Source organism: Octodon degus, unplaced genomic scaffold (genome assembly GCF_000260255.1).
Source record: "Octodon degus isolate 3935 unplaced genomic scaffold, OctDeg1.0 scaffold00024, whole genome shotgun sequence".
Lineage (NCBI taxonomy): Eukaryota > Metazoa > Chordata > Mammalia > Rodentia > Octodontidae > Octodon > Octodon degus.
The window spans coordinates 7,530,547-7,541,858 of NW_004524600.1; the positions used below are offsets into that span (position 1 = coordinate 7,530,547).

The 11,312-nt window shown below is 41.2% G+C and overlaps 1 protein-coding gene across 2 annotated transcripts; it reads left to right on the forward strand.

Annotated features, from left to right (window-relative positions):
• The first annotated feature begins 8,216 nt into the window (after nt 1–8,216).
• Tcf21 (transcription factor 21) lies at nt 8,217–11,253 on the forward strand. 2 transcript variants are annotated; one of them, XM_023712166.1, is made up of 3 exons: nt 8,217–8,963; nt 10,694–10,791; nt 10,885–11,253. In XM_023712166.1, the coding sequence occupies exons 1-2, from the start codon at nt 8,514–8,516 to the stop codon at nt 10,781–10,783; spliced, it is 540 nt and encodes a 179-aa protein (XP_023567934.1). In that variant the 5' UTR covers nt 8,217–8,513; the 3' UTR covers nt 10,784–10,791; nt 10,885–11,253. The 2 variants fall into 2 exon arrangements, with proteins under 2 accessions (XP_023567934.1, XP_004628575.1); XM_004628518.2 differs by having other exon boundaries at nt 10,694–11,231.
• The last annotated feature ends 59 nt before the right edge of the window (nt 11,254–11,312 follow it).

Genomic DNA, 11,312 nt, shown 5'->3' on the forward strand with positions numbered 1-11,312 from the left:
TCAACCCGCATAACCAAGAGAAATAACAGTAACTTAAAATCACTATTTACATTACTACACAGCTATAGACAACTAGAATCCCAACTTTATGAATTCAATTGTGCTTCAGTTTTCTCAGGATAAGGTTCCTACCTTATATGGATGATCACAAGACCAAATGAATAAATCTAGAAACTGCTCATAAAATGCCTAGTATGTGTAAAAACTTAGTAAATGTTAGCTACTAGTCTTTATTTTATTTTATTTGTTATTTATTTTTATATATATTTGGTATAAGGTCTCACTATGCAGCTCAGACTCGAAGTGATCCTCCTGTTTTCAGCCTCCCCAATGCTGGGATTACAGGCGTTCACCACCACACCCGGTCTCCATGGCCAGTTTAGCGTGCTTAGGGGCAGGACTGGCAGGGCATGTGATGTTGGGATTGAACCCCAGTCCCTGCACTTGCCTAAGCAGAAGCTTAGTCAGCTGATCTATCTTGCTGAATTATATTAAAATGATATAGACTTGAGCTTTCCTGAAATATGATGCTTAGAACTCTGTCAAAGGTGATTTAAGTTATATAAATGCTAGAAGGATTTTGTTAAATTAAAAATTTCATCTCTATGCAGAAGCCTGATGGGCAGTCCCAGGTTTGCTTGCTCAATGAACATAGCCTAGATCTTTATTTTAAATAAATACAATAGGATGATGAAACAAAAGCATTCTTAATTGGATGCTCAAGGAAATTTTCACATGGAAGTTATACACGAACTCCACTCTGAAAAAAAGGACAGCCAAGCAGCAGCCGTACAAAATCTCCCAAACAGGAAGAACTCAAGGACAAAGCTCCTGAGGGAGCTGGCCAATGTGACTGGAAGATAGTTAGCACAGTCACACGGGACTTTGGGTTTGATGTAAGGAATAGGAAACTTTAAGGGATTTTTGAGCAGGAGAATGTCTTAGACCACTCAGCAGGAAATGGATTTGAAGAGCACAAGAATGAAAACAAAAAGGCCCTTTAAGAGAAGGGTCTTTGACATCAGATGCAAAAAGGTTTTGAAGATTTCAACCTGACTGTAGCAAAGATGGAGCAGAAAGTGCAGATCTGGGTTATATCCATTGAGTAAGCAGATCTGGGACTGCCCATCAGGCCTCTGCACTGAGATGACACTTACTTTAACAAAATCCTTCTGGTATTTATATAACTTAAGTCACCTTTGACAGAGTTCTAAGCATCATACCTCAGGAAAGCTCAAGTCTATATTATTTTAATGTAACTCAGTGTTCAACAGTTACTGATTGTTGTTAATGAATCGGAGATCACAAAACAAACTCAAACTTGTTTCTGCTGCTTATTTAAACAAAAAAAAGTGCACAACCATGTGGTTTCATAGAAGAAGCATCACAAGTAAAAGCAAGACATGCATTCAAGTGATAATACCATTGGACATGGTCACAGCACTCTGGACCATACAGTGCCTCCTTGGTGCTCAACTTGAAGTGCTAACAACATATTGCTTTGTGCTTCTTTCTTTAAATGCTAAAGAACCTGGACATACATCATGTTCTTGAAGTTAAGATTTATACTCTTGAAAGTTCCTGGTGATACTGAAATCTTAACCCCACAACTATCCTCCTCAAGGCTAAAATCATCTGCCACAAGAAAGTAATTTTAAATAAGGAGCCTATTGTTCTAACAACTATCTTCTTCTAAATCAACAGGAAAGAGCCTAACATTAAGTCAGGTTGTATCTCTTTCATGCCCACCAAAACATTCTATTTAACATGTAAATGTTTTATAGATGTTTTCCATCTATAAGATTGTTTTTAGAATAACTTGGGAAGCTTTGCTTTGAAATTTTCTTATACAATACAGAATGGTCATCAGTCAAGTAAACTTTTGAAAGACTTCACTGTTACAAGGAGAGCCTCTGGCACACATTCAGTTAAGGTTTCTGTTTCATATAGAAGTTTTTCTTCAGTAGTGATCAAAGAAAGGAAAGATTTTACATAAAAGAATGAAAGCAAAGGACCTTCATAGTACATGGCTGAAGAATTTCTCAGTCTTCTTCATTTTCTTTTTTAGCACATGACTAGGTGTCATGGAGTTATTCTGGTATTGGAAAACAGGAAAATGGCTTTGCAAAGTTGTGAATCTTACTGTCTACTTGCTCCCACTGTGAACTCAAGGAGCACAAGTGTGGCCGCCCTCCACACTCCATTACAGTGTATACACCAAACAGGGTATTAAATGCAAGACCCCCAAGGACCACAAAACCTTTCTTTAAACATTACTGTTGCAATATTTGAGCTTTAAATCTTAGTGTTGCTGGTATCTGATTGACAACTCACTGAACTAAACGTGGTGGGAGGGGGTTTGATGTAGTGAACACCAAAAAGACTTCTGGTTAAAGGAAAGATGCAGCCCTTGGGCTGAGCTGGATGAAGAGAAGAGAACATGCAGCACCGCCATCACTGACTCCCTAGACAACTGCTAGCTTCACTAGTGCCATACTCACTTGCAGTGACCAAATATAACAGACTGGCAGTGTTATAATCTACAACAAAGGGAGATAATGCTCAATGTATCAAATGAAATTAAAATTTCTAAAAAATCTAAAATTAATCTTCAATGTGCTTATGAGAGGATGAACAACAGTTAATCAGCAGCAAACAAAAAATACAGTGACCTAGATCCAAGAAAGAGCCACCGAATGTATAAAAGAGCAGAAAACTGGGAGTGGCTAACAAGAAATAAAAATGGAACACTGAACGTTCTGCAAGATATAGTTAATAAAATTCTTGAAGTCATAGGCATAGATACAGGCACAGGCATGGACTTTCTGAACAGAATGTCAACTGTGTGAAAAATCACATCAAGAATCCACAAATGGAATTACAGCAAATTATAAAGCTCCTGAACAGCAAAAGAAATAACCAACAGAGTGAAGAGACAACCTATAGAATGGGGAAATTTTCACAATGTACTACTTAACAGAAAACTAATATCTAGGATATATTTTTTTAAAAAAAATCAGACCCCCAAAATAAAAATATAAAAATAAGCCACTGAAATACACTTTTCAAAGAAGTACGAGTGCTACTAAATACAAGAAAATGTGTTCAGTATCTTTGACTATGAGGGAAATTCAAATTTTTTAGAACTGAGATTCTATCCTACTAAAGTAAGAATATGATTATTAAGGATTCAGAAACAATGGAGTCTTGCAAGTTTATGAAGAAAAGGTACCCTTCTTTATTTTTGGAAGGAATGTAAACCAGTACACCTACTATAGAAATCAGTACGGAGACTCCTCCAAATACTAAACTAGAAGTTCCCTTTGACCTAGCTATATTTAATTCTTCCCAAAAGAATTAAAGTCCTCATTTCACAGTGATGCATGTTTACAGCAGCAAACTCAAGATACTTAAATTATGGAAGTAACTTAAATCCCATCAAAAGATAAATGAGTAAATAAATAATTGCAGGTATACAAGAGAGTACTACTAAGCCATAAGGAAGCACCAATCAGAGTCATTTGTAGGAAAATGGATGGATAGATACTGAGGTCATAGTACTATATGAAATAAACACAGATTAAATATCACATGGTCTCTCTAATATGAGAAATCCAAAGCATAAATAAAGAGCATAATGCTTCTTTTCTAGAGGGTTAACAACCTAAATTTGCAGACCAAAAATTAAGGAAAAGAGGGGCTACAAGGACAGCCAACATTTTGGCCCTAGCCTTTCAAGGTCAGGAAGGACTCAGGAAATAGGAGAACCTGTACTATAACATCCTGTAACTTAATTGTGTCCCAAATTTTCTGATCAAAGAGAATTTGGGGCCACAAAGGAAAGTGATTGAGGATATAGAGTGTGCCTAAGGAGAGTCACATGGAGAGAAAACATTCTCTCAGGCTTTCACAAAGAGCAAATTGGTCAAGCAATGGCCGTGACTCATCCACTGACACTGACAAAGGATCTACAAACTGCAGTACAGGGTTTCAGGTTAAATCCTGAGGGGATTTCACTGAGCTTATCAGACACAAAAGTTACATTTCTTGTTATATAGGTCTTGCTATTTCTTGGTCTTAACCATCCAGCAGAAAAATATAAAAGTGAGGTATATGAAGTAAAGCTATATTACTATGCTGAGCTGTAAAATGCTCAAGTCAACAACTTCAGACATTGACAGTCTGATGGAAAGCCTACTACTATTATGGACTATTGGACTATATTGGGATATTTTGCTGAATTCATGTACCTACCATATTTAAATGCCAATGGAATGCCCTTCTCTGACAAAACTAACCAAAAAAGGGGGATACAAATGAACGACCATTTTGTGTCTGTATACTCAAAATAGTTAGGATAGATATACAGCTACATTCTCTTAATTCAATGAGTAGAGAAGTTTGTTCTAATAGTGTTTGAGACAGGATATCATGTCTGCATCTTGTACAATGAATAACCACTGAGACAACAATATGCAATATATTAATTATTAAAAATGTACTAGTAATCGGTTGTGAAACTGCCTCATTGCTATTTGTTTCTCAATAAAAATATTTTTAAAAAAGAGTGACAGTAGGAAATATGGAGGTAGACCCTGGAAATTGGAAGGGAATATGGGAAATGAGGGGAAGAGGAAGGAAAGGGGAAAAAAGAGAGAGAAAGTGATCAAGACGTGACATGTTCGTGTATCAATGCCCCAAGATGAAGGGAGTTAACTAGAAGTGGTAAAAAGAATGGGTGGTCTTGCTGATTTGTGAGTCTGGGGGTTGCCTACCCACATGTCGAGAGGGCATAAGGAAGGATGAGATATGAATTTAAAGCTTATTCCCCACCTAAAGAAAATGCAATGGCATACAAGTCAATTCAAAAGAAGCCTGTGGTTCTTTCCTCCCATAAAAAAGGAGGTAAAATCTTCCAACCAAGAGCAACTAAACCAAATTTGAACTTCCTGAAAATTTATCAGCTGATAAAGCAGGATTTAGTTTAAGGACACATTCCTATGCCTAATCTTCATTTTACAACTTCTGGAGATAAGTTTTCCTTAGGACTAAAATCTTACAAAGATAGACGTTCCTGAAAAACAAATTGTTGAAAGTGCACAACAAATTGGCCAGATGCCTCAAAGATATAAACAGTTACTTAAAAGTTAAGGTAAAACCCTTTAGAAAGCATCTCACGCTTTCAGAGCGAGCTGCAGTTTTCAAGTTAGTGCTTGAAATAGTCATGTTTAAAGTATTTTTCTCTGTTATCGTAAGGGTTAATCAGCTTCTCAAAAATGCTTCTCTTCTCACAGAATGTAGTTTATATTTGGGGGAAATTTGGCACAGTTTCTGTTATAGCTCAACTGGTTTGCTTAGTAGAACCCAACAAGAAGTCCTTTCCTCTGCTCATTTTTCCCTGAGTTTTTATTAGTAAATACAGACACAAAATTTCATGAGAAAAAGCATTACTAACATGCTTTCTTCACGACCCCAAAATGACAGCCTTCTTCACATCTTATCTCCAAACCCATAGGCATCCCTTGCAGAGATTACAAACATCCCAGAATCCATTATCAACAACCACGCCCTTCCCAACCCGAATGAGTCACCACAGAATAATAGGGCATGGGACTTAATTGTTGCTTATAGTATTATAAAGAAAAATAGTTTCTAGGCATAAAATTAAACTTTCCAAGCTAGTTATGCTCTCTTCCACAAATTACTATTTTTAAGTTTCTGATATTGAAAAACTATGTACACAGCAGAAACCTACTCAGTGGCTCATACTACTGCGACTGATACTATACCTGAAATGGCCTAAGTAACTTACATCCTAGGGCATGCGGAGAATCAAACCCAAAAAGAGAAAAAAAAAATTGACCCAAGAAGAAAAATCTTCACTGCCTAATAAAAGCATCACACAGATTTTAATTTATCATTCCATTCCAGGACCCAAATAAACAAACTATTTATGGCTATTTTGCAGACATCTTCATACCTATAAATATGTACACACACACACACACACACACACACACACACACACCACAAAGGACTGGCTGGCCATGGCCCATTTTCACACTGCTCTTTATCTTAAAAACAGCTTCAACTTTCATGTCTTACCAAAACTAAGAAAAGGAAGGGCAAATCAGAGAAAATGAATTTGGGAATCAGCAGGGAAATCTTTAACAGAGCCATTGAATATTCTCTTAATGCTGCCTTGGATCTTAGGTTAAATTATTATACTTTCTGAGTTGCAGTACTCGTTCTCTTGTGCAGGAAGACAAAGGCAACTTCAACTTGATATTTCTGTCATCCCTGCTGTGGGAAGAGTCCTTTTCCTGGTTTATAACATCAATCACTCTTGCAATAAATCTTGGTAGTGGATATGGTCATTTAAATCTCCACCTGCACAAACAACAGAAAATAAGAGCTCATAAATCTCTACCCTGGTGATTAACAAATTTTGGACCCTCGGCAAAGATATTAGGGGGGGAAGGTTCACTAATTCATTAATAAAGACTGATTTGCTGACAATCTGTTTAGTTTACAGCATAAGGGGAAAGCAAACAAGACCCTGCTAACAAAACAAAACGTTAGAGGTTAGCGAATTCCCAGCTGAGCTCAGGATTAGAGATATGATATCTTAATGTAGCAGAGGGGTTCAGACTCTAAGCCAGACACTCAGAAGCTGCTCTTATGTTTTGCTCCAGGGCTCACACTCCATGCCTAATTGTAAAAAAACAAAACCTAGCAGAGAATTTGTGAAGGAGATGCATGTATTCAGTCTCCTTGATTTCATGACATTCGTATTTCAGTCAATCCCTGAGTTCCAGTTCCCTTTGCCTGTCTACTTACTTTCCAGATTTTTTTTTTTTATCTTCCAGGAAAGATGTTCTAAGCTGGAGTGAAGGATGGAAAAGAATATTTCCCGAAGATATCATCCTGCTTTGTGTTTTATAATGTCAGCTTTATGTAAAGAAGCCCGGTAACAAAGAGGAGGGCAGGAGAAGACGGAGGGCGCAGCAGTGGGAAGAAGACCGCATGACAGATCTCAGGCAAAGTGACAGATGAGAACAACTGAGGCTCTCACGATCATATTAAATCTATTTCAGGGAAGTATTGCAAGGAAAATTTTCATTTCAGCATAGAGACAAATGTGAATCACTTGTTGGAGTTCACCTTGAGACTGCAATGCTAAGTGAAATAAATTAGACACAGAAGGTTAAAAATTGCATGATTTCTCTTCTGTGAGGACCATGAAGCGGAAGCAATTTAGAGAACAAAATAGAAGATAGATGATAAGAAACAAGAAAATAGACTTTGTGCATGTGGTGGGGAGGGGTTCTGGTAGTTGAGAGAAGGGCAGGTAGAAAAGACCAAGATGAACTACATGTATGTGCCAATCCCACACAGTGAAAACATTTGTCATACATTGCAAACACATACTAGTAAAGAAAAAATGATAAAAAGGTAAAACTTTAGGGAATTGAAGGGGAAAAAAGGTTATCCACTAATAAAATCTTTTCCACACATTCACAGGACTCCATCTCACTCCCTACTGCCCAAACTAAACCGTGTGTGGTTGCACATGGGCGTGCAGCAGTCAAGTGTGTTTGTGTACACGCTGGCACTTCTTTGTTATCTTCAAAGTGACCAAACGCAGGTGGATTTTTTTTTTCATATTTTCTCCACCAGTACCATAAAGATTTACGAAGCCCTTGTTTGCTTGATTTGACCCAGATAAAGTGGGACGTTTGCCTTAGTAAAGCCCTGGAATCTTCTGTGGTGTTAGCAGAAGGCAATTGAGTCCCATCTGGATTTTAATTGTCAGTTCCTCACAAGGGGTGGGGGTGGGGTGCTTGTGGGGTGCTGGGTGGAAGGCCTTAAAAAGCAAAGAATCTGGACATGCTCCTTAAGCTCTCAGTAACAACCATCTGGGCCCTCTTCAGAGGAAAAGAAGGGCTTAGGGGATAGGCAGAGAAAAGCAGGACCCGCTCCTGCTTGGCCTGGGCCTGAGTAGAAGAGGAGATAGTTTTGTGCGCCTCACAACTGGGGTGATTTACGTGAGAAGCTGCAAGTCCTGCTCTGTGCCTGAGTCGCCTCTGCCTGTGAAGGAAGGGTCTGGGAGCTGCGTTGGGCCCGGCAGGCCCCTCCCCTGGACCGCAAGGATCCGCCTCCCTATTCCCCTGATAAATTCCTAGTGTCCACCAAATTCCTCAGCGCTCTCTCACACTCCTCTACGTCCACGACTCTGGGGGTGGGGAAACATAGCCCAAGTCGATTTCCTTCCCGCAGAAGCCCTTGCGGTTGCTTTTCACAGCTCTGGAAAGGGGAAAGAGTGAGATTCCCCCCATCTGCTACAACTCCCATCAAGAGCTGGCTGCTCCACACCTCCTGACAGTCTTACCAGTCCCACTGGTGTCTCTCTTTCTTTTCTCTCCCTCTCTCTCCCTCTTTTTTCCTCTCTCCCTCTTTCTTTCTCTTTTCCTCACTCTCCCTCTATCTTCCTCTCTCCCTTCCCCTTAAACATGTCCACTGGCTCCCTCAGCGATGTGGAGGACCTCCAAGAAGTGGAGATGCTCGAATGTGACGGGCTGAAAGTGGACTCGAACAAGGAGTTTGTGACTTCCAACGAGAGCACCGAGGAGAGCTCCAACTGCGAGAATGGGTCTCCGCAGAAAGGCCGCGGCGGCCTGGGCAAGAGGAGGAAAGCGCCCACCAAGAAAAGCCCCTTGAGTGGGGTCAGCCAAGAGGGAAAACAGGTCCAGCGCAACGCAGCCAACGCGCGCGAGCGGGCCCGCATGCGGGTGCTGAGCAAGGCCTTCTCGAGGCTCAAGACCACGCTGCCCTGGGTGCCCCCGGACACCAAGCTCTCCAAGCTGGACACGCTTCGGTTGGCGTCCAGCTACATCGCCCACTTGAGGCAGATCTTGGCTAACGACAAGTACGAAAATGGCTACATTCACCCGGTCAACCTGGTGAGTCCTGGGTCATGCTCGAGGGGTGCAGCTTGTGATCAGGGCTGGGACTGGGGGCGCTGGTGGGAGTGACCCATCTGGCCTGCCTAGGCAGGGCCCTGGCTTACACAGCCCAGCGCCTCTAGGGGCTGGCTGTGAGCTCTCCCCGCAGTCCTTGCTCTCCACTCTATGCACCCCTGGAGTGATTTATGCCAAGTTTTGACGTGGCAGCCCAATTAGGGATTTCCAGGGGTATTAAACTGGCAAAGAGGAGGAATCCCCTGTGACGGTGCCAGCGTCACTCCTGCTGGTGTGAAGGCTCTGGTGTGCGACAAAGAACACTGACAAGGTGCTTCACACTCGGGACACATTTTATTAATCCCTTTGGTGTTCTTTTTAGCTAAGAGTAAAACTTGATTTTCCCTTTTAATTCTTGCAACTCCATTTCTTTCCATGAATACTTAGGACCCTTAGATATGGACCCATTCACCATCGCCCTCGTAATTATTTCTGTATTCTGTGCATCTCTAAATGGATTAACATATTCAATCCCACCATTTCAGGCAAATAGCATAATCAGTAAATATGCACAAATATTAGTGTAATTAATAATACTAGAATAATGTCACTATCATCCAACAATTAAGAATAGGGTCCCTGTCTTATGAAAAATATAATGGCCATTGAACTTAATTAATTTTATTAAGAACAAGACTGCAAGGTTTCTTGAGTCTATTTTTCTCAAAGGCACTTTATTTTATAATAAATGAATTTCAGTTCCTTTTACATTTGATTTCATTTTTAAAACACAGATTCTAAAGAGATAAATGACAATAATTTACTAAACCTTCTGTTTAGGTATGATAAGAAACAGAGATTGCCCTCTTAAAAGGCAGGTCTTATCAGCAGCATTGGTGAGGGGTTGGAATAGTCCTCACTGAACTGGCCTCAGGAATTGGGAGGAGAAAATTAAAAACCACTTTTTGCCATAAAAACCATTCTTTCCAGTTAAAAAGGTATTTTTAAAATCAAATGAGTAACCTTTTTAAAATCTGGAAACTGTCGCCTAAAACATTTACAATCGCTGCTGCCTTCATCTCTGAATAAGAAAGTTAAATGCGCTTTATTATAAAACAGCCTACAGAAAGAAAAAAGCTTTGCTTGCTCACTAGTAGAAAGATGATCTTAAATAAAATGTTGGAGTAACTTTTATTAGCACTCCGCCCCCATCCCCAAAGCTAGAGATTAATTTAAAACTGTGGTTCAAGCCCAGGTTAGTAAAGGAGGAAGCTAAAGTTCTCACCAGCGACATAAGTGGGGGTAAAGGCAGGAGGACCTGGCCCCTTGACCATGGCCTGGACACACCGGGCTAGGCGGGCGCTTTGACCGACCCGGTGCCGGTGGGCGCAGGATCCCTCCCCAGCCCGTCAGAGCACCCGCCTCCGCTCCAGCCACCCTCGGCTTTCAGAGGGTTTCCTCTCTGGGCTTTCAACTTTCAGCCGCTTTGGGCCCTTTCTGCTCTTGCCGCAAAGCCCACCACCACCACGTGGAGCAGAGATTCGCCGCCAAGGCGGCTGTCTGCTTCCTCCAGGCGCGGGTCGCCCTAGGACACCGAATAAAATCGAATTGCGGAGACAGCGGCCTCTGCAGCCCCCCGCGCCCTGCACCGCGCACCCTGCAGTCGCGGGCTCCGAGCCCACCCTCCCCCTCCTCCCAGCCACTCACCTCCTCCACCCTCTTCTCTCCTGCAGACGTGGCCCTTTATGGTGGCCGGGAAACCCGAGAGTGACCTAAAAGACGTGGTGACCGCGAGCCGCTTGTGTGGAACCACGGCGTCCTGACCTTGGAGGTGCGAGTCTGGGAAAGGCGCGCTCCCGAGGGAAGCGGCCCGGGAAGGCGACCCCTGCCCTCCCCATTCTCTGCCTCTGTTTCTCCCTCTCAGCGCTCCTGTCCCGATCCCACCCCAGAACACTTTACGTCGACGCGGAGATTCGTTTCCAAACCAGAGGAGGTCAATTGTATTTACGGATTCCCACCTATTTAACTTTATTAACTTCTACCGTGAACGGTTCTGCGAGCCTTGCTGGTCCAAGTGCAATATGTAATTATAAATATATAAATAGATAATAAGAGCTTATCAACGTGTATCTTTTTTGTACCATATGTTGTATAATGTAGACCATAGAATAGCTGACTTTGACAGTCACATTTATAAAGTAATTCACTTAAAGATATATATTTTTTTCAAACAAGTTTTGCTACTTCCGAAAATAAATCTTTCTTATATTGCTAAAAGCTCTAGTATTGGTTTGTTTTATTTTTTAATTATTTGGAAGAAAAAAGTGGAAGACCATGGGAAAGTTTTTTTTT